The sequence below is a fragment of the Diachasma alloeum genome, unplaced genomic scaffold (assembly GCF_001412515.2).
Source record: "Diachasma alloeum isolate Michigan unplaced genomic scaffold, Dall2.0 Dall_scaffold_00395, whole genome shotgun sequence".
In the NCBI taxonomy this organism is placed as follows: Eukaryota; Metazoa; Arthropoda; class Insecta; order Hymenoptera; family Braconidae; genus Diachasma; species Diachasma alloeum.
In genome coordinates, this window is record NW_021680534.1 from 27,808 (window position 1) to 50,241 (window position 22,434).

Genomic DNA, 22,434 nt, shown 5'->3' on the forward strand with positions numbered 1-22,434 from the left:
TGTGACCTTGTCAGCCTTCTTGGCCGGTCCGAGCGTTTTACAAAACAGTATATTTCGTAACGAGTGCAAAAAACATTTTTTCACGAGTTACGAACAATATTTTTCATCACAATGTGGCGGAAATTGGACTTTTAGGCACGCGGAGGGTGCCGAAAAGTTCACTTTTCGTCACAGCGTGATGAGCAAACTTATATTGTTGGAGTTTACACTTGTTTTTTTATGTGTATTTTTGAAAGTCAAACATTTTTTGTTTGAAACATTTTTCCCGATCTGTAATCGTTTCCGTGATATCATCGTGTAAACAATTAAATTGTTATAAAGAAATAGCGTATAATTTCGCAAAAATCGTCATCATATTTGCAATCAATGACCTTGAAAACAAAGTCCAATGTACAAATCTTCTGGACATCTCAATGTACACAGAAATGCCCCTGGCGTATGGACTAGAGGGACATTTTCTAAAAACATAATTTCATTAGGTTTCATAACATTCTATATCATTTCTAAGAAAAATTAAAGAATTCCAAAATCCGACAACAACAAATCTTCAATTTGAAAGCGGTCGCGGGACGGAGTCCCCTAATTGCAAATATTGTTAAAGACAAACATATCAACACTTTAGTTTTGTCCCTCGGATTTTGATTAGTTACGACACCAAAATTTGACAGGTACTGGGAAAGAAATTTGCAGTAATAATATAATATTTTTTTTCGTAACAGTTTTTATTGAGCTGAAAATATTTTAATAAATCACTTGATTGAAGAAAAATGAATTATCCATGAGAAATAGTAATGCTATCTTTATTATTAATCTTCAATATACTAAAAAATGAGGCACATAGCACTTGTAACAATTGATATTACACGCCTAATTAACAAAAATATGGTGACTCGGAGGTTCAAAGAATATAACGATATTAATAATTATTAAAAATTTCATCATCCTCTGTGTCTATTCCTTTAATTCCTCTGATATCCGAAGATTTAATAATTAATTCGATTAATCTTTTATCTCGAGTACGAAACATGAGAGTTCATTTATATTACCTTGAAAATCTAGAAATTTATCGAATTATTTTTTTTTCTCATTTCCCATAATTATCGATAATTTATTCATCTTTATTTTTCTTATAAAAAAACAAACTTATTGTTTACCTACAGTGCTTTCGATATTCTCTTCAATTTTTCTTCATTATTTTCATTCTTCATTATCGGCTACGCTCAACGTGTTCTAGTAGTATTTGGTTGATTTCCGATCGTGTCACACCTCCTATAATAAAGTAAGTAGGGTACGCGGGGTGGGGATGGATTCAATACGTCATTCTCGGATATTCCTTTAACAGAACTGTCGTCGTAACGGACCCATGCACCAAAACCAACGTGAAATGCATCTGTTACGTAATGGCCCTTTGTTGCCTCTTTGCCATCGTGATACGTAACAGCAAATAGTTTATACTGTTTCTGTTTACCTGACAATTTTTTCCCTGTATTTGGTGACAGGAGTTCTGGAATTAATGAACAGAACAAGTGTTAAGAACAATTTTGCCAGAACTTTGAGCATGAAAATGTGATTATTGAATTTATGAATAGAGTACAAATGTAAAAACTTTTAGAAAGAAATAGGATATAGGGGAGAGTGGGGCAAAATGAAACAGCGGGGCCGAATGAAACAGAAAAACGCCTGTTTGACGCAATTTAAGCAAAAAATAATTATTTTTTATTAAATTTTTTTATCAACTTGTTGGTATTTTTGGGAGTACTGATGAGAATAATAATTTTCCATTCAGTAGAATGGGAAATTATTGAGGTGTTTTGACGGGCAAAGATTTTGTCATAATGTTTTCAATACTTACTGGCATCGATTTTAAGATCAATGGCATAGGCGACATTTTTAAATATCTTGGAACACCCATCGAGTTTATAATCGAACCACTTTAAATGGAGGATGAGAACAACTGGAAGCTCTTCGAGAGTAACTTGTTTCCACGCCTGAATCTGCTGCTTTGTTTTGCTACAGGTCATACCTTCCACTAGGTCCTTTCCCACGAGAATTTCTAGGGCAGCTTTCACTGATTCTGCTTTCTGCAATCATCATTCAGAAATCGGTATTCAAATAAAAAATATTAAAAGTGGAGTAGCTTACCTCGATGTCTAATTGAAGAGTAAAAAATGGCTGTACATTGTCAGTGCTTTGATCACCCTGACGCAGAATCCTGGATCTCAGTTGACCACGGAAGATATCGGATAATGGGGTGCGTTCAAACTCAGTGCAACGGGTTATTGAACCTTTGTTCTTGGGACCCATCACCTAGAAACATTTTTGCTCCCTCATTTTTTTTAGTTCCAATGGATTTCATTGGCATTGTTTAACACCAACACTCCATTTTCATGGCATATATAACGTTTTGCGTTAAGACTTTTTGTACAAAAAATGGAATACCAGCCTAATTACAGGATATACATATTGAATTCTACTTCAGGGTGTCTGCCTAAACGTTTGAACAAAATTCCCTGACTTTTCCCGGTCAAATTGATGAAATTCCCTGACCATAGAAAATGTTTTTTTTTTATGAAAGAATGTTCAATTTATAGACTCTAAGGTGAAAAGCGTAGTAGGACGCATTAGTGGGGACACCGGCCTTCCGTTTTGAAGGCCATAGAGTCGGGATATTGAAATTCACCTTAGAGGGTTAGAACACTTGATATACACGGAGAGAAATTTTTTAGAAAAATTCTAGTGCTAGCACGGGAAAAGAGGCGCAAAGTGACAGCCAGGAAAAAATTCCAGTGCCGGCACTGGAAATTTTATTGGGTAAACGTGAATTTTTCTCCATATTTCTGTGAAAATTTCACAGAAATCCCCAGAAATCCTACCAGAAATACCAAAGAATTTTACCTTAACAGCACTAGAATTTTTCACAGCCGGTGAATTGTGATTTTTTCCAGTACTCGTACTAGAATTTTTCTAGAAAATTTCTCTCCGTGTACGAGAATAACCTGACGTTGGTAATCAACGAGCAATAGATGAATCCATGCATATTAACTTTTTGATCGAACGGAATTGAAAGACAGACGTCGGTAAAATAAAATTATCTTTGATTGACGAAAAGACCCATCAAGTGAATTTTCGTCGTCATTTCCCATTTTCCTTGGATCATAATTTTCATCTGATTCAGATTTTTTTTCAATGTTCGTCAGACGTCAAAGAATAAAATTAAGTATTCGTTTTCCACTGCACAGAATGGATTGAGAAAAAATGAATCTTTTAGATTTAGTTTGTCTGCTCCACTCGATTTTTCAGACGTTATGCAAGAATAAACAAAAAAGAGGGCATTGAAAGGAACATTTTTTCATGGGCTATTATCCATAATTTATGACGTAAAATGGGTACTTAATTTCATTTCCGAGGGTCTAACAGAAAATTGCGGAATATAAAAATCTACATCAAATGAAAATTGCCCAAAAAAGAAGTATTGCTAAGGAAATTTTCAAAAACTTTTCAAGTTTAGCGAGATCTCCTCTTAAGAAGTGATCAGTCTGTCAACTTTTCAAAAAAATACGAACAGCGGAAAAATTTTGTTAGAAAATTAGGATGCTAACATCTCTCTAGCGGACCAGGTTGAAACTCTCAGTGTTTTTGTAGTTTGTATATTGCTGGAAATGAGGATTTTTCAAATATTTCCACAATCTTGATATGCAAGAATTCGTTTGAAAATTAGAATGCTGAATTTAGAATTTTCCATTAAAAAAACGCAAAAAATAGTGGGTTTTCCGTTTCATCCCACGGGAAGATGTTGACATGCCACTTTTCTAAGTAAATTTGAGATCAAATTCCAGAAAAATGTTTTTTGGCAACTGAGGAATTCCACAAAAATCTAGGTGCTTGGAAAAAACAAGCTGCAAATTTTAAAATTCCAGCAAGTTGTAGAAATTCCCTGATTTTTCCCTGACGTTTCGAGACTAATCAAATTCCCTGACAATTCCCGGTTTTCCATATTTCCCTGACGACTGGAAACCCTGTGCTTAATTACAATGTACGAAATGTACGAAATTTACGCAATGAGGAATTTCACACTCTATGGGGAATTCCAATTTCCGAGAGCTAGGATGGTGTGTAATAGATAAACCACCTGAAGAGTCATTATTACAAACTCGATTATTCTACTTACTTTCCACTCCTCATCTCCACTGTTGTAACTAGCATTCAACTCCTCGGATGGTTTGGAGTTCTGGGAGGCCTCACTCACTTGCTTCATCAACTGTAAAAATTTGAAAATATTAGAAAATGAAATAAAACGAATAGAATTCGATGTCATCTACTTGAGAAAAAATCACCTCCAGCATTTCGTCACTAATGCCATTGAGTAGACACGAGAGGAACTCTTCAGCGTCCTCCTGTCTCCCCTCGATGGAGAAAACTCCAGGGGATGATGTATTCTTTAACATAGTGTAGACGTAGGAAGGCTCGAAGGCGGTGCCACCTTTGATGTCAAGGCTGTCGTCATTCTTCTTCTGACCTCTGGTATTTCTGGGCAGGCGTTCACCCTCGGGTAGGGGTAGGAATTCATTAACAAACTTCACCCTTGATAAACATACAAATAGAAATTTCACTAATTGAATAAACTGACTGATTTTAAGGTAGCATAAATAGCACTGGAATTTTGAAGATTAAAATCTGGAACACCGAGAAAAAAATATATTTTTGCCAAATGTTCATTTAGTTGAGAGGAGCATTAATTTTTTCAAAATCGTATTTCTTCAATCGAGTCATTCCCAGATTAGCCTGATTAGGTTTCTATTATGACAATTATGTTGCTTTGGAAGATGACTATGTTGCATATGACCTTGGATGAACTCCTCCAATGATTATTCATTTTTCCTAAATTTCTTATTTTCTAGAGGGAAGAATTTCGATTAATTTTTTAATGTTTATAATCATTGAGGGAGTTCACTCAAGCTCAAAACTAGGATGATCATCTTCTAGAGCAATACAACTGCCATAATTGAAACCTAATGAGAATTGTCTGCAAGTGATTCGGCTAGAGAAATACGGCATTGAAAAAATAACTACTTTTCCCAAGTAAACGGATATTTGGCAAAAATATTTTTTTTTCTCAGTGAATAAATTCTAAATGAAAGTTCATATGAATAGAAATATTCTGGTTGAATTTGAGTTCAACTGACAGCCGAGTATTTGAGATTGCAACGTAGATGTGGAAACCATCAAGTCGTCTCTAAACTAACTACTCTTGGTCTCATTGGTCTCATTGATCTCATTGGTTGACACCTGTCATTGGTTCACTCTCAGTGATTTCATTGGTTGGCCACCAAGAGTAGTTACTTTAGAGACCACTTGAGGGCTCCCACATCTACGTTGCGATCTCGAATTGTTGATAATAATTAATATAGGACTGTACAAAATAACACAGTCTTATGACAAACAAAACTTTTCGAAGTTTAGGCGAAGATTAAAATCTAGAAAAAATCTCTAAAAAATGAAAAAGTAAAAATTCTATGCTCAATATGAAAATTATTGTCAATGGATGATGTATTCTTCAAGTTAAATTGCCAAAACTTAATTACAGGCATGGCAATAATGTGACTACAATGATCGCACTAATCTCACTGAAATTATAAATTAACGCTTTCTGGTAAAATTCTGAATACGAATAAATTTATTACGATTCCTAACAAATGATTTTTATGGTGAAAATTATGGGAAAAATTGATTATTTATAAATTATTTATAGAAAATGCTCGTAATTTTCAAAAATTGCAATTTGAAAATTATTTTATCAATCTTCTTCCAAAAGTAAACTTTCCAATTTTTTTTCACATTCAAATTTCGACCTGCAAAGTTTAAATAATAAAATCACTATAAAATGTCCAGAAACTTAGGGTTAAATATGGCTCAAATGACAGCTCTGATGTTCCACTACAAAAGTAGAAACGCATTTCACTGAAGAAAAAATAACCAAAGTACTTGAATATCCGTAATATCTCGATTCTTTCAAAAGTTAGAATTCGTACAAGAATTTTGAGCGACAAACGGAAAAATAAATATACTCCAGAAACTTTGCATGGACAGGTATACATATTTTTCTGTACTGTTTCTCACGATTTCTCGTCTGGGAATTGGTATTACATACTTCCCAAACTCGAAAACTTGAAAATCACTACAGAAAAATATTGCTCCTGGGCTGTTGCGATGGGGTTTTTTTACTCGTGTGGTTGGCCAGTCCTCGCCTACGGCTCGGAGGCCAACGCCACAAGAGTAGAAAACCCCATTAAAAAATACTATTATCGATGGTCGATAATACTATTGATCGATGGAAATAGAAGACATCGGTGCGAATATTTTGAAAAAAATATTGAAATCGGTTGAGTATTTTTTTAGATATTCAAGACAATAGATTTAGATACAAAGTGGAATATGCCCTAAATTAACCATCCGATTTAAACTCAGAAACTTTGTACAAACGGATCAGTATATGTTGATTGATTGAGGTAGGAGACATCGAGATAAATATTTTGAAAAAAAGTGGAAATTCATTGGATAGTTTTAGAGATATTTGCGAAAAACTATTTAAAAACAATCAGCGATTTCTCCAAAACGGTTGGGTCGATTGGATTGAAATTGTGCACACTGTTAGTCCCCCTGAGATTTTTGCTTCCGAATGGAAGCCCTATAATCGTTCAAATTTAAGTTTTGGATTTTTTGTGTTATATCGACCCATTATGATCCCAAAAGTCCGAAAATGCAATTTTTAAACTGTATCCGCACGTATGTGTGTGGTAAAGTTTTTCTTCAATTGTTCGCTAATGAATAAACGAAATTGAATTTTTTTTTCTTCAAATGTAGGTATTGTTGAGCCCTATCGATCGCCATTAATTAAAATTTAATTCATCGATTAGTTTTTTTACTTTTGGAATTTTTTCGAAAATTCGTTGTTCTACGATAACTAAAAAAAATATTCTGAAGTGATTGAATGATGGCTTAAAAAATTTATTTGGATGTCCCTTTGACCGAGTAATCATTATTTTAATTCGAAAATTTCCAAAAATTTTGAGTTTTTTGAAAACGATAATTACGGGGATATTGAATATCATGCTTCAAATGAATTCAATCATAACTTAAAATGTTTGTTTTAATTCCATTAAGTCGAATTTAAAAGATAGCTATATTGGTTGATTTTATTTTTATGATGATTGTTGAAAATTATGAATTTTTCATGAATTTCCCTGAAATTGAGCTTTCTGATGTTTTCTTCAAATGTGATGTTTCAAATTCATTAAAGTATATGTAAATAAAATGTTTCTATTAACATTTTATCGAAGGGCTGAGGGGAGAGATAGAACTGTGAAAAAGACAATCGGTTATATAGAAGAAAAGGGATCATAAGAATAACAATGCTGATAACATTCAACTAAGTTGAAAATCTGACAAAATTAGGTAGAAGAAAATCTTATTCAATTTAACGAAAATGAAATAAACAATGAATTATACATTATAGAAGGAAATGATGTGCACAATAATAATTCGGAAGCATATTGCTAATTTATTAGCAAAAGTAACTATACTATATGCAATACAAGATCAATTTCCCACTCGCTTGGAACTATTTTAGTCCTTTAATTATTCGATTTTCCAAAAGTTGACCACCAGGTGGACAGCCCCGAATACACACATGGTCGTCAAACTTAGTATTTTTACGTTTCAAATAATTCAATATGATTTCCAAGTACAATTATAAAATCTAAAAATAGAGCCATTTCAATGCTTCCATTTGGAAGCAAAAAAAATGAAAATCGAACAATTGTAGTGCTTCCATTTAGGAGCAAAATCCCCTCCTACTCACATGTTGTCAATTAGTGGAGTCGATGAGTTTTTCAACGGATGCCTAGAGCGCGGCAGTGCCCTCAGGAGATTGTAAAAAGGTGGACAGGCGAGTAGCGCTTGTAATATACTATTTATGTAGCAATAATTGCTGCGATTCGTCAAGCCACGAGGCAGTAAACTTACAGTCTGCTTATCCATTTGGTAACGCAGTAAAAATTCTGCAATGAAAATATAATAATTGCAACAATTTTAATATCATCACGTGAGGTTTTTCATTCATGATATATTGCATTGTGATATTTTGTCCTTGTGATCTTTTCGAAATGGCATTGATTTCATACTGCGTTCATCATTGTTGTTGGATTATGTATGATTTTTAAAACATATTTGTATAAATTTCGTTTGCAAGTTATTAACAATCTGTGTTCTTTCTTATGTATGGAGCCTCATGACGATTTTACCAATTAGCATCCAACTATATTATAAACGGAAGAATCTCCATGAGAACTCATATGTAAAAAGCGACTTTGATTGTTCATATCTTGAGAAAAATCGATGAAAATGAGGATATTTAATAAAATAGCTTCATTTTTTTACTCGATCATTCATGTAAAATTATATCCGAATTAGAGGTAAACTTTCCAAATAATTTTTTTAAATAAAAAATAAAAAAAAGCTGAATGAAAAATAATAAAAATGTCCAGATGATTATGAATAATTTTACAACTCCGGTGTGCTTCCCAAGAAATTAAGTCAGTTAAGTCTAGAGAAATGAGATTATGTGGATTTAGTATAAATGAGAACATTTCCCTAAATAATGTCATAAATAATGAGTGAACAAGAAAATCATTAATATCGTCCCCGATGATGATCCTCACTTTATTTTTGTCACTGAAGCGGGAGTAGTACTTCAGTGTTCCTCCCTCTAGTCAATTTTCAGGTAGGAGAGAGTGGGGCAAAATGAAACAGTCAAAAAACGACTGTTTGATGCAATTCAAGCAAGAAAATTTGTTTTTATTCGTTTTTTTTTGTCAACTTTTCTTGGAGTACTAATGAGAATAAAAAATTTCCATTCAGTAGCATGGAAAATTCTTGACATGTTTTGATGGACAAAATTTTTTGTAAATGGATTAATTGAAAAAAATATGAAATAGCAAAATCCAGAATCCAGAGCAAGGCGCAGGGGAAGACCCAGAGGGTGACAAAGGAAAATATGATGCTGAATTTCAATCGAATAATCCGTTGACAAAATCTTCGCCCATCGACACTTCTCAATAATTTTTCATTCTACTGAATGGAACATTATTATTCTCATCAGTACTCCCAAGAATAAAGAAAAATTAACCCTTCACGTACGGGGTCGATGCCATGTATCGACCCATGAAAATATGAATGACTCTCTTTGAAATTGATTATTTCCAAAACTATGGAATTTAATTCGACTAAACAAATAACAACGAAAAAAGGAATACTGTAGTTTCAATAAGATATCAGTGAAAGGTTAACAAAACAAAAAAATTGATGAAAACATTTTTTTTTTAGAAAAAAAATTAAAAATTTATTTCTTTTATGAAAAAATGAATAAATATTTTTTTTGCTTAAACTGCGTCAAACAGTCGTTTTTTTTGACTGTTTGATTTTGCCTCGCTGTTTCATTTTAACCGACTCTCCCCTATTAAAAAAAAATATTTTTAAAAAACACGTTGGGGGGTTTCGTCAAGTTGACTTTTCGATTACAAACAAAATGAATCCCTAATTTTCACGCTGAAAATAGTATTTTAATTTTTTTTTTTTTTAAAACGAATAAGCTTTTTTCCTTGGCTGAACTTGCCCTCAAACTGACAGTTTACTTAACTAAAGCTGGTGCAACCGGCTTCTTTCGTTAAAAAAAATGTAGGAAGTATCACTATTCCCGAAAAATTCCTACATAAATCAACCGTCATTATAAACATCGCATGTGAATTCCCTTCCAAATTAACATCAGCATTAATTTTTTCGATCGAAATCTCTTAATTCATCGTATCAAAAAAATTTGATACTTACCCCCCATTCTGTACATAAGAGGATGATTCAACGGTGTCTGTACATGATCCACAGACAGTGGTTTCCTCTCCACGAAAACAGTCTCCACAACCACTCCCAACGGCTCCTCACCACTCTGTCTCTTAACATCCTCCCCCTTCCTCTCTTCCTTCTCAACCCCATTATTTACACAATCAACAACAGTAGTGCGAACAGCTGATGGCAGTTTGAATCCTTGACTCTGGACGAACCCCGGAGGATTTCTCCCCTCGGTGTTCCTGACAATGCTCGCGAAAGTCTTCGCCGCAGGTGTCACCGGCAGCCTCTCCACCTCCTTCACCTCTTCCACGCTCCCCGAATCTTCCCCCCTCTCCTCTCCATTTGTCTTGACTTCTTCAACAACCGACTCCTCCACAGCCTTCACAACTGTTTCCTCTTCCTTCTTAACAGACTCCTTACTAATCTTCGCCACCTCCACCTTCACCTCAGCTGCCTCCTCATCACTCACCTCCTTCACCTCGCACTTTCCCCCATTGACAATGCCATTACTTGTGCTGAGAATCCCCTGAACATCCTCTGCTCTCTTAGAAATCTCCTTCTCCTCACCACTACATCTGCCTACCTTATTATTAACATTATTGTTATGATTATTATTACTTTTATGATTCAACACCTGACGGAATGACTGGCTGGCAGTGTTACGGTGACCCTCGTAAATTTTCTTATCATTCTTCTGTCCGTGATTGACCATCTTCTCCTGATTGTACATTGGATTGTAGTTTTGTGCATTTTGTCGTTGATGTTTAACAGTTGGTGAGGGCTGATGGTAGTTCGAGGGATGTTGATGGTACTGATGGCTGTTGTGGTGGATCTGGGGGTACTGGGGAGGCATGAATATCGGCCGACCAGCGGCTGGATGCTGTTGGGAGGATACGTACGGTAGGTATTGAACCCCTGGATGACACATTGCTGGGATTGGATTGAACTGGCCAGGCTGCATCATATAGGATTGCTGAATGTCGTTGGCGACTGGACGATTGTAGTTGTCGATTTTTCGAGTGCGTGAGCGACCTGAATGACGATTCTCACGGTTGGGGGACTGGGTGGTGAGGACCTCGGTGGGGGTGGGGTTGTACATTGGGGACGGGTAGTGGACTGAGGAGACGTAGGTGTAGCCCGCTGGGTCGGAGGTCGTTGTGGGGTAGGCTGTGGTCATCTGCCAGTCTTGGTATGGGACCTGCATCATGGGTGCAGTGGGGTAGGCCAGGGTCGACATGGGGGATGTCAACATCGAGGGAGGGGTGGAGACGTCGTAACTGGGAATGGATTCATCTGGGGAAAAAGAAATTCAAGATTTTTCAGAGATTTTGAGAGAAATTGATTCTTCATGCAAAATGCCTTCCTCACTGAACAATCACAGCAAAAACTAATGTTTGAATTTCACACACCTTTTGTAGACATCTGTCTAACAGTAAGAAACACCTGAATAAAATGAAAATTTGTCTGAATTTCAAATATGAATTAAGATGTTTGGGCACCTGTTTGTTTGAAATTCAGACACATTTTCATTGTATTCAGACGTTTTTCAGTGTCTGAAAAATGTCTACAAAAGTCGTGTGAAATTCAACCATTCGTTTTTGCTATGATCTTGCGGTCACAGTCGCACATTGATTAAGGATATCCAAGTACTTTGACAATTTTTTTCTCCCGTGAAATTGCTCTTCTACTTTTGTATTCGAACATCTAATTTTCCGACCCTAATTTTCCGCAAATTTTACAATGATTTTAGTATTCAAACTTTGATTTAAAAAATATGAAAAAAATTAGAAACTTTTGTGGAGGAAGATTGATAAAATAATTTAAAAAATTGTAATTTTGGAAAAATTCAAGCATTTTCTATAAATAATTTATAAACAATCAATTATCCCCCATATAAATCAGTTGTTCGGAATCGTAACAAATATTTTCATATTCAGATATTTACCAGAAATCGATTTCATGCCTAAAAAAATTAGATTTGTATAGAATGTAGTCTGAATAACGCTCAATATTCGTTTTTTTTTTCAAATTTTTCTCACGCAATTTAATTGACCAATTTGATGATTGAAAATGGTTGAATCTATAGGATGGTCTGTACCAAACTGTAAAATATACTTGGATATCATTAAAATGAAAATTGAAAAGAAATCTTTCTTATTTTAAACGCCGACATTGCGAATGCTAATTGCATTCCGCAGCAGGATGACTTTATTTTTAAAAAATTCATTTTTAAGGGAGGGGTCTCACCACTTGTTTCAAGTCCCAGAAATATTTGACGGAAAATTTTGTCAATTTTTTTTATACGTTTTTTTAGGTATGAAAAAAGTGAAAGCATGAGTCATTACATTATTTTAATTTTACGACACTATTTGTTGATTTTCCCCTATAAGGAGATGAGCAAATCCAAATCCCATGCGATTGATTTTGCGGGAGATCATATCGAGTATTTCAAAAAGAAAAAGTTCGAAAAAATCAAAAAATTTAGGAGATACGATTTTTCAAATCGATGATTTACAAGAATCGCCAGTTCCAATAAAAAAAAAAGAAAAAAATGCTTGAAATACATTAATATTTTAGAAAACTGTTATACTGTGGTCAAAAAAGTCAAAATTCCCCCGCTCCATAGGTCATTTCCTCCTTTTTTGATTACCGTCAAATTGATGTCAAAGCCTTGATTGTTCGTACTTGTTTTGATTTTTGGGGATGTAAAGGTTGTTCCTCACGTTTCTTCCAGTCCACACCCTTCACAATATGCACATATCACATCGATTTTATTCGCAAACCCATGACGCTGACTGATACGGATGTCCAGTGACACAGTCGCACTCTGGACATTTGAGATTCGCGAGTAAACGTGATAATAATGATTTCTGAACAATTAAATATTCATCCGATTCAGTACTCTGGTCTGAAGCAATCTGCGCATTCACACCATCATCAATATTTTTTATTCGTTCGGGCAAGATTGTCTCATCATTACCACTTGTACCATTCCGTTCAGCGTTATTATTACGGCTAGATGGTTGAGGTCCATTATCTTCACAACAAAAATCACTTAAAACGTTTTCTTGAACTGAATCTACAGTTAGTGGATCACAATCAATGTCTTCACAGTAATCATCAGCAACTTCCAAATGGTTCAATTCCTCAGTTGTCTTCCAATGCTTCTTCGCTAATTTTTTGAAAAAAATCATCTTTGGAAGTTTGGGCATTTTTTCCGTTGAGTACTCGAGTAATACTGCTCAATTCTTTTCAACACACTATCTCAAATAACTTACATAGATCAAATACTGCAAACGACTGAGGTTTGATGACCATTCAATGCTTGGGTTTTACGTAAAACGTAAACATTGACGATTTGACGTTCTGAATAAGAGCCAATTTAATCATCTAAGTCATGAATTCAATGGGATTCCCCCTCCTCCCCTCCTGCTCGCCAATATCGTTCACCGGTTTGTTTTCACCTCCTATGTTGAAGAGCAATAAAGAAAAAAAGGAGAAACAACCTACAGAGGGGGGAATGCTGACTTTGTCAATCACATTATGACTGTTTNGTTATACTGTGGTCAAAAAAGTCAAAATTCCCCCGCTCCATAGGTCATTTCCTCCTTTTTTGATTACCGTCAAATTGATGTCAAAGCCTTGATTGTTCGTACTTGTTTTGATTTTTGGGGATGTAAAGGTTGTTCCTCACGTTTCTTCCAGTCCACACCCTTCACAATATGCACATATCACATCGATTTTATTCGCAAACCCATGACGCTGACTGATACGGATGTCCAGTGACACAGTCGCACTCTGGACATTTGAGATTCGCGAGTAAACGTGATAATAATGATTTCTGAACAATTAAATATTCATCCGATTCAGTACTCTGGTCTGAAGCAATCTGCGCATTCACACCATCATCAATATTTTTTATTCGTTCGGGCAAGATTGTCTCATCATTACCACTTGTACCATTCCGTTCAGCGTTATTATTACGGCTAGATGGTTGAGGTCCATTATCTTCACAACAAAAATCACTTAAAACGTTTTCTTGAACTGAATCTACAGTTAGTGGATCACAATCAATGTCTTCACAGTAATCATCAGCAACTTCCAAATGGTTCAATTCCTCAGTTGTCTTCCAATGCTTCTTCGCTAATTTTTTGAAAAAAATCATCTTTGGAAGTTTGGGCATTTTTTCCGTTGAGTACTCGAGTAATACTGCTCAATTCTTTTCAACACACTATCTCAAATAACTTACATAGATCAAATACTGCAAACGACTGAGGTTTGATGACCATTCAATGCTTGGGTTTTACGTAAAACGTAAACATTGACGATTTGACGTTCTGAATAAGAGCCAATTTAATCATCTAAGTCATGAATTCAATGGGATTCCCCCTCCTCCCCTCCTGCTCGCCAATATCGTTCACCGGTTTGTTTTCACCTCCTATGTTGAAGAGCAATAAAGAAAAAAAGGAGAAACAACCTACAGAGGGGGGAATGCTGACTTTGTCAATCACATTATGACTGTTTTCTGAAAGATAAATATATTCCAAGCATTTTTTTCGTTTTTTCCTAGAGAAAATGGCTTTTTTTGAAATTCATCGATTCGAAAAATTGTATCTCCTCCTACATTCTTTGATCTTTTCGTACTTTTTTTTTTAAATATACTCGATATGATCTCCCGCAAAATCAATCGCATGGGATTTGAATTTGCTCATCTCCCTATAGGAGAAAATAAACAAATAGTGTCGTAAAATTAAGATAATGTGATGACTCATGCTTCCACTTTTTCCATACCTAAAAGAATGTATTTAAAAAATTGACAAAATTTTCCGTCAAATATTTCTGGGACTTGAAAAAATTGGTGAGACCCCCCCCTTAATATACATTCATAGTAAAATATACATTTGGTTTATTGCATTTAGATTTGTGGAATAAAGTCGCCCGGGTCAGGAATACATTGAGCACTCGAAATGTTGGCAGAATGAAAAAGATTTTTTCAATTTCACTTTTGATAAATTTGCTATTGTAGCCACAAAATTTTCCAGAGAGAAAGGGGATTTGGGTATAACAGAAGTGATTGGAATTTATCTTTAAATTGATTCTGCAGTGATAGGGGGAGTAATCTTTGGTGTGCAAAGCATTCTCAGGGTGAAATAATTTTATCACATTTGTTTAATTTCAAAATGAATAAGGATTTAATATGATTGAATTTGCAATGCACTTAGAAAACAATTTTGAGACATTTCTTTAGTTAAAAAATGAAACAAAGATAATATTTTTCCCTTCGCCAGTTCCAGAGATATTATTGAATTTTCATATTTCTTTGTTATGTATTGATTGAAGAATGTTGACCGATTATATTTTTTTAATTTTAAAAAAATTACTTGATGACTGGAATTGGAAAAAATATATTATGACTAAGAATTATCTTTACTATAATAATTCGGGGAGGGTGGGATAAAATTAAACAATGGTGTTTGTTACATAGTTTCACTTTTATCTATTGCGCTGCGGATGATTGTGACCAATCTTCATTTCACCCCGTTGTTCCACTTTGTCCTACCCTTCCCTAGGTACTTACACAAAATATGAAATTATCGAATTAATTGAGGCGAAATATGATGCATTTACCATAACGCTGCCAGTGGTTATGCACCTCCGGCTGCATCTCCGGGACGACTGAATTTGAGTTATAATCTTTCTCGCCATTGTCCCAAGGTAATTTGAGAACATCCGAGGCAATCTCGCTCTTCAAGATGGTGCGGATTTCACTCTTGACATTATCATCGAGATTATCCAGATTGATGAATTCATAATCAAGCTACAATTCCAACAAAAATATTTTTATTATTAAGATAATCTCATATGATTAGGACTTCCCAGAGAAAAAAAGTTCTTAGTGTCTAGTAAAAATCTCTGAATTTTAGAACTCTGTTGTTCGGAAGTCTAGCGGATTAACAAACCCGAAAATAAATGAAATTTCCGTTTATTCTAAGAAAATTTTCATTTTTGCCTCCAAATGGAAGCTTTGCAATCTTTGATTTTGATGATCTTCTAATTTTGCCTGGAAGTTATGTAGAATGTCATGAAATGTGATGATGAAATGATGTGATCATTTTTTGGAATTTTTTTTATAAATCTTCACAAAAAAAGGAGTAAAGTTAAACCTAAAAATTTTTAAGTTCGTCACATTATTATTTAGGAGGATTTCTGGTGGGAATTTCAGCTGAATCTGTCAAGTAGTTTTCAAAATGCCCCGTTTCATGGCCATTTTGAGTCACATTCGCAAAAAAATTCAACAAAAAATACGCCAGGATTAACAAAAATCTAATGGCGTTTGATTTTTTCAAATATTTTAGATAGTTTTGCAATACAATGCGCAGCGTTAGAAGTGAAATCGTCCGCCGGTAGGCCCACCTCTGCACGTTTAACCACTACCAACGTCATAAAATAACATCGTACTTGAAAAAAGTTCCGCAACGGATAACAAAGAGAACACTATTTATTTTTAAAAAATATTTTTATAAATTAACAAGATGGATATTTTAACACGCCCCGAGGGTGCTCCATCTGAAAAGACTATCAGGGAGACCGCTTCTGTAAGTTTGATGATTCTTAAAATAAACAAAAGTCGAATCTGAGAAAATTGAAACCATTCCGCAATCAATAAGGAGTAGAATGACGTTAGATTTTCGTCAATATTTTTATAAATAAATAGGTAAGGATAGTCGAAGCACTCAGAACGCTGTATATTACGTACATGCAAAAGATGTGCTCAGAACAGCCCCCGAATTGTATGTTGGATCCCGGTTTATTCGATTATCGCGGGGAGAATTAATTATTATATATAGCGAAGGCCACTTCTTTATTTCCACGGAATGATGCATTGGGATGAAATTGTACACTAAGAGAAAAATCGACATATCACAAAAATCATTTCTTGAGCGAAAAACATCGCATACACATTTCATCAATTTATGGTAGGTTTCAGACAAGAAATCGGTGCTCTTCTGGCCAAGGAAGAAGTTACTATATGAAAAGGTGATGTCTTTTTTCGAAATGAGATAATATTCCTTAAAAGACAACAATAGTTTGACAGAAGGAAAAGAAGATATTGCTTCCCTTCGAACTCAAAGCGACTGAGCGTAAGCGACGGTTATATTTTTTCAATATTTGGAGGTTTTCCTTGGATAAACTCTCTATTCATTCAATATGAAAGTATCTGATTCATGATTCTCTGAATCAAACCTTTTAATGTTTTTAGTCATTTTTTCATCTTCTGACGAAAAAACCGATTTCTTGTAGCAAAAATCTCACTTTATCATAAAATGTTCATGTTCAAGTCATGAACACTTCACCGAAATCTGGTATTGTCTGACACATTATACGGAATTCTTATCCCAAGGAATATATCCTCAAGAGATGAGTTATTTGGTGCAAGAAATTAGTTTTGTGATATTATGACGATATTTCTCTCAGTGTAATTGCACGAAATATACAAATCTATCCTGTATGTTTTGAAGAATAATTCGTCTTGTATTTCTCACTGTCCATGCCTCACATTGGAGATACGCAGAAATCTGTGCAACCATAAATGAAGACATTTGTTGTTTGTAATTCCTTCCAAAATACGAGAATTTATTTGCTCTTCAATTCGATTTTCATGTAGAAACCTTCCTGTAGCTCTTACATCTCCCTAATATGCAAAAGGTCCTTACGGAAAATTTCGTCTCTCGAAAACTCATTCTCAACTTCCCTCAACATTTTCTACATTTTTTTATACTTGGAGATAAGTAAAATTCATGTAATAAACATTGAAATTATCAATAGAAATAATGAAAATATACATCGGAGCAATAAAAATGAACCTAATTCAACCTGATTATTACTTTTCCGTGAATATCTCAGCATCTAAGGCAGGTATCAAAACTCTCGTTCAGATCTTTTTATAGCTCTCATTCCTCTCTACAAAAACGTCCACATAAAAATCACTCCATCTCCTTCATATTCAAATAATTAAATGGAGTAACGACAATCCAAATCGGAGCACCCGTCAAAGTAAACCCCATCTCAGAAATCAAAATGGCTCTAGAACATGGAAAAATTCTCAATTAGGGAAAGGTGAGGTAAAATGAATCTTCTTAAAACATCGACATCTTGCGCACAAATTTTATGATTTCAATGAATCAACTTGATTTTAGAACCTCAAAAAAACTGCCATCGACGTGAAAAAATTGTCAAAATTCTCTCCACTGATCTCGAAGTATCGCCGGCCAGAGACTTCTAACATTAAGGGGAGACTACTGTGAGTTTTAAGAATCGTGGGCTATTGGAATGAGATTTCTCATACATTCAAGGTTGATTATGTATGTCTAAAAACCAATAATTAGTTTCAAAAAACCAATTGTTTATTGTTCGTTTACCCCACAAACGCTTAAAATGTTCAAAATAGTCGAGCGCCTCCAATTTTTGTGCTACAGAGGTTTTGTTTTCAAAATTTTTGTAAAAATATATGCAATAACAACTATAAATTATTTTTTTGAAATTCAACTCCTACACAGCTAATTTCGTTATTATTTCAATAAAAAATTGCACCATTCATGTCAAATCGCCCGAAAAATATTTCTGAATAAATCGAGAATATATTTTAAATATTTTTATTATAATTTTTCTGCCCATTTTACATGAATGACGCAAATTTCTACACAAAACGAAATTAGCTGTGTAAGAGTCGAATTTCAAAAAACTAATTCGTAATTGTTATTGTACATATTTATTCAGAAATTAAAAAAAACACTGTAGCTCAAAAATTGGAGGCCCTGGACTATTTGTAACATTTTAAGGGTCTGCGGAGTAAACGAACAATAAACAATTAATTTTTTTAAAGTAATTATTCGTTTTTAGATATATATAATCGATCTTCAATGTATGAGAGATCTCACTTCAATATCCCACGCCTTTTAAAACTCACAGCAGTCTCCCTTAAATCTCCTTCAAACCTGACCTGGAAGAAATCTTAGATTATGAATATCTTCCGTCAAATCAAATCAAGGGATACGATTTCAATAAATCAAATTTAATTTAGAAGTTCAAAAAGTCACCTTCACCGATCTCGCGGTACCTCAAGTCTTTCAAACCTAAGCTAAAAGAAATTTCCATGAAGCGCCGTTATCTCCCGACCGAATGGTGCGATTTAAATGAATCAAAGCTCATCATGAACCCCCAGAAAGCCCCTTGAAACTAAAAAATAAATCGTTCAATTTTCCTCTGCCAATCTCTACTCATTCCCGATAAAAACCTTCTGCTCCAACCCCTCTCCAACAACCCCATTTGCGTCCACATACAATCCGATCGCCAATGAAGCCGAGATAACCTCAAAACCCTCGTTCCACGATCTCCCAAGATCCCCCTCTCCTCCTCTCAACCCATCCTCGCAAAAAAAAATTCCCGAAAACCCTCAGTCGAAAATTCTCAACTCCCCAAGTATCAAAAACTCAAACAGAATATTTTAAACAACCCAAATAAGGAACGATCACATGTATTCAAACTGCAACATTTTTGCTCCAAAATTCAGACGATAGATAGAATAACTATAAAAAAATGAATAAAAAGTAGTACTCACTGTGCTTTTGATGTCCATGTTAATGCCGATTCCCGCATAGGTGACATTAAAATATGTTCAGTGATTAAACCACGAGAATAGGGTTATCATAGTAGATTCGTAACGTCCACTGCACTCAGATACCGGTTTACCAGCAAAGTTTCAGCAAGTTGACTCTTGAAATTTTCGGTACTTCACAATTTATTGCTTAAACTCTTAAACTTTCATTATTACTGATGGAAAAATGTTGCTCCAGGTGGTATTATTAATTCTATAATTTCATCGTTAGGAATTAATAGCTCACAATCACTAGACCACGAGAGGAAAACCACACCGCCACACGGTACTTTTCGGGTACCCCCTTGGTTAATTCTGGGATAACGTTAGGTGCGTAATACGGGGATAGCGCACGGAATTGGACTCGAGTATAGCACAGCTTGTCCCAACGGCATCCGAAAGATGGCATTATTTTGGCGGCAATTTGAATTAGCCAGAAGGCAAACTAATATAGACATGCAAATTGACGGTCATTTTTCGCAGTGTCATGTAACCAAAAAATGACTGTCATATGACGCACAAATTTTCCGACTACAAATGATGACCAGAAATAACTAGCAAGCAAATTGTTGTCAACTAATTTCTAATTTGTGACGGTCACAAATAAAAACAATAGTTTTATCTACATAGATGAAAAATCACTATCATTTCTCTTGGAAAATTGTGACAACATTGGAACATTGCGAATATATCCTTTTGAGATGTTTAGAAGTTGTCAATCGCGGGATGGATTCCTGACAGAACTAACCGTGACCAGCTACAAGTAGAGATCGTAATAGTATATTTCGTCATCAGGCCGCAAACAACTTTTCCGGCGAATATGAGGTTTGCAGCACGAGCCGAAGGCGAGGGCTGCAATCATATTTGTCAGAAAAGTTTTTTTTGGCCGTATGACGAACAATATTTTTTGTCATGACGGCCGTAGGCAGAGATTCACGGACGCGGAGCAAAGCGGAGCGTCCGTGAAACGCCGCCTTACGACCGGAATGACAAAAAAAACTATGATCGTATTGCGTGGAGTAAAGCCCTAAAGTGCACTATGGTAAATTAAGTAGGAACCAGGGAATGACCATGTAAAGAGAGAGAAACCCTTTTTTCCCTTGGAAGAAATATATTTATCAGAGTGGATAAATCTTTAATTACAACGAGCCCAAGATAAAACCGCGACCGGAAGATTTGGAAGATAAATAAAAGAAATGAAAAGGAAAAAAAATTAATGGGTAGTAAATTGGCATTACTTACAGTTGTTGATTGAAAGAAATTAGGGGGGGTGTGATCACCCAGTCGCGATGACACTGGACTCTGGAACCTCCTTTCTGGAGAAATCAAACTTCGTCCTTCGTCCTAACTATAGAGATGACGATTCTCGTTGATGATCTGCCCCTTGAAGAACCATCGAGGACACTGACTCTAGTGAGTTTTTAATGCTGCGAACGCGTCTCAAAATTTGTATAAAGTGTCAACTTCCATGATACGAATAATTCTGAAATTGATAAAAAGTGTCTATCTCTGTGACAAGAATGAATCCAAAATTATTCTTGACTGACGTTCAAAATTATACAATCCTGACGTCATTAGTGCGTTGGTAAAATTTCGAAACTGGACCAACTCGCAAACTAACGGACAGAATGCGTATATAATTTCAAGATAGTCATTGTCTGTGACGTGTCAAGTCCTCAATCAAGGGCAGGGTTGGGCATATCTCGCAGATGGAAGTTTATGACGTGACATTGTCAAATACCGGTAATTTACCTCTGGGGCGTCAAAAATGTCAAAAAGTGTCAGAAAACTCTTTACAAGGAAGCTAAGCTAAAAAGTCACAAGGGTCAAAAGTGAGAGACATATCGGCCGGAAATCGTTAAGATCAAACGATCACGAGGGTTATCCTCGCGAAGGTTAAACATCGCAAGGGTTATGCCTTTTTAGGGTCAAACGTCGCAAGGGTCAAACAACGGAAGCAATCCTTCAATCTGGAGGGTGAAACTAATAAGAGGGTCAACGGGGGACGCCAGGCGGTACAATTACAAGGCTCCAACGGTCATGAAGTTTAAACAAAAAAAGCAAGTAGGTTCACAAGGGTCAAACAAGTCACTAGGTCACGGCCTAGTTATCCTGATTGACCCTTATGATTTACCTACTTTGTGATTGTTTCTTAATCCTTTGTGATTTTCCTGCTTGTCTGCGTCATAATTTTAACTCTTGTGATTTTTCACTTACCTCTCCTGTAGGCAGAACAATAATAAGGGTGGAATGATCATGAATTAAGAAAAAATAATCTGAAACTATTCCGTTTGGTCTTTGTTGTTGCTTATGATCATTTGACGCTCGCAAGTTATGATTGTGACGTTTGACCCTCGCAAGTTATGATTGTCACGTTTGACCCTTGCGAGGTATGACCTTTGCGAGGATTGACCCTCGCGAGGCATAACCTCAGTGAGTATGATTTTTTCGAATTTTGACCCTTGTAACTCTGACAGGCGGTATTCTGTGAGAATACCTCTCGGTAAAAATCTCCCGGTTCTCCAAGGTGCTAATAGATGGCGCCACATAGGTTTTTGACAGGTCAAAAAGCCGACAACTCGCCCGGGTAATTTACCTACTTTATGACCGGTCAAAAACCATGTAATTTACCTAAGGTAATTTACTTGCCCAACCCTGATCAAGGGTATCTACCCGAGTTTGAGATCGTGAATGACTGCGCCTTGGATCGAGCGTATCTACCCGAGTCTGAGATTATGAATGATTAATTTTTGTTTCCATCCCTTATATATCTTTCGTGGGATGCGACGCGTGATATCCACTGATCTCTATATAACTGGATAGCCGATCCCTATGGCAGCCAGTGCGTTTATTAGAGAGGTACGCAGCGCCTCCGGATA

General features: G+C 35.5%; 1 protein-coding gene across 1 annotated transcript; it reads right to left on the bottom strand.

The window, feature by feature from the left end:
* Nucleotides 1-772: 772 nt before the first annotated feature.
* LOC107041962 (ubiquitin carboxyl-terminal hydrolase 10) lies at nt 773-19,875 on the bottom strand. Its single transcript, XM_015262803.1, has 9 exons — nt 19,520-19,875; nt 15,529-15,718; nt 9,883-11,193; nt 7,859-8,057; nt 4,335-4,581; nt 4,169-4,258; nt 2,143-2,307; nt 1,853-2,081; nt 773-1,504 (listed from the first exon to the last, which is right to left on the bottom strand). The coding sequence occupies exons 1-9, from the start codon at nt 19,535-19,537 to the stop codon at nt 1,221-1,223; spliced, it is 2,733 nt and encodes a 910-aa protein (XP_015118289.1). The 5' UTR covers nt 19,538-19,875; the 3' UTR covers nt 773-1,220.
* Between the last annotated feature and the right edge of the window lie 2,559 nt (nt 19,876-22,434).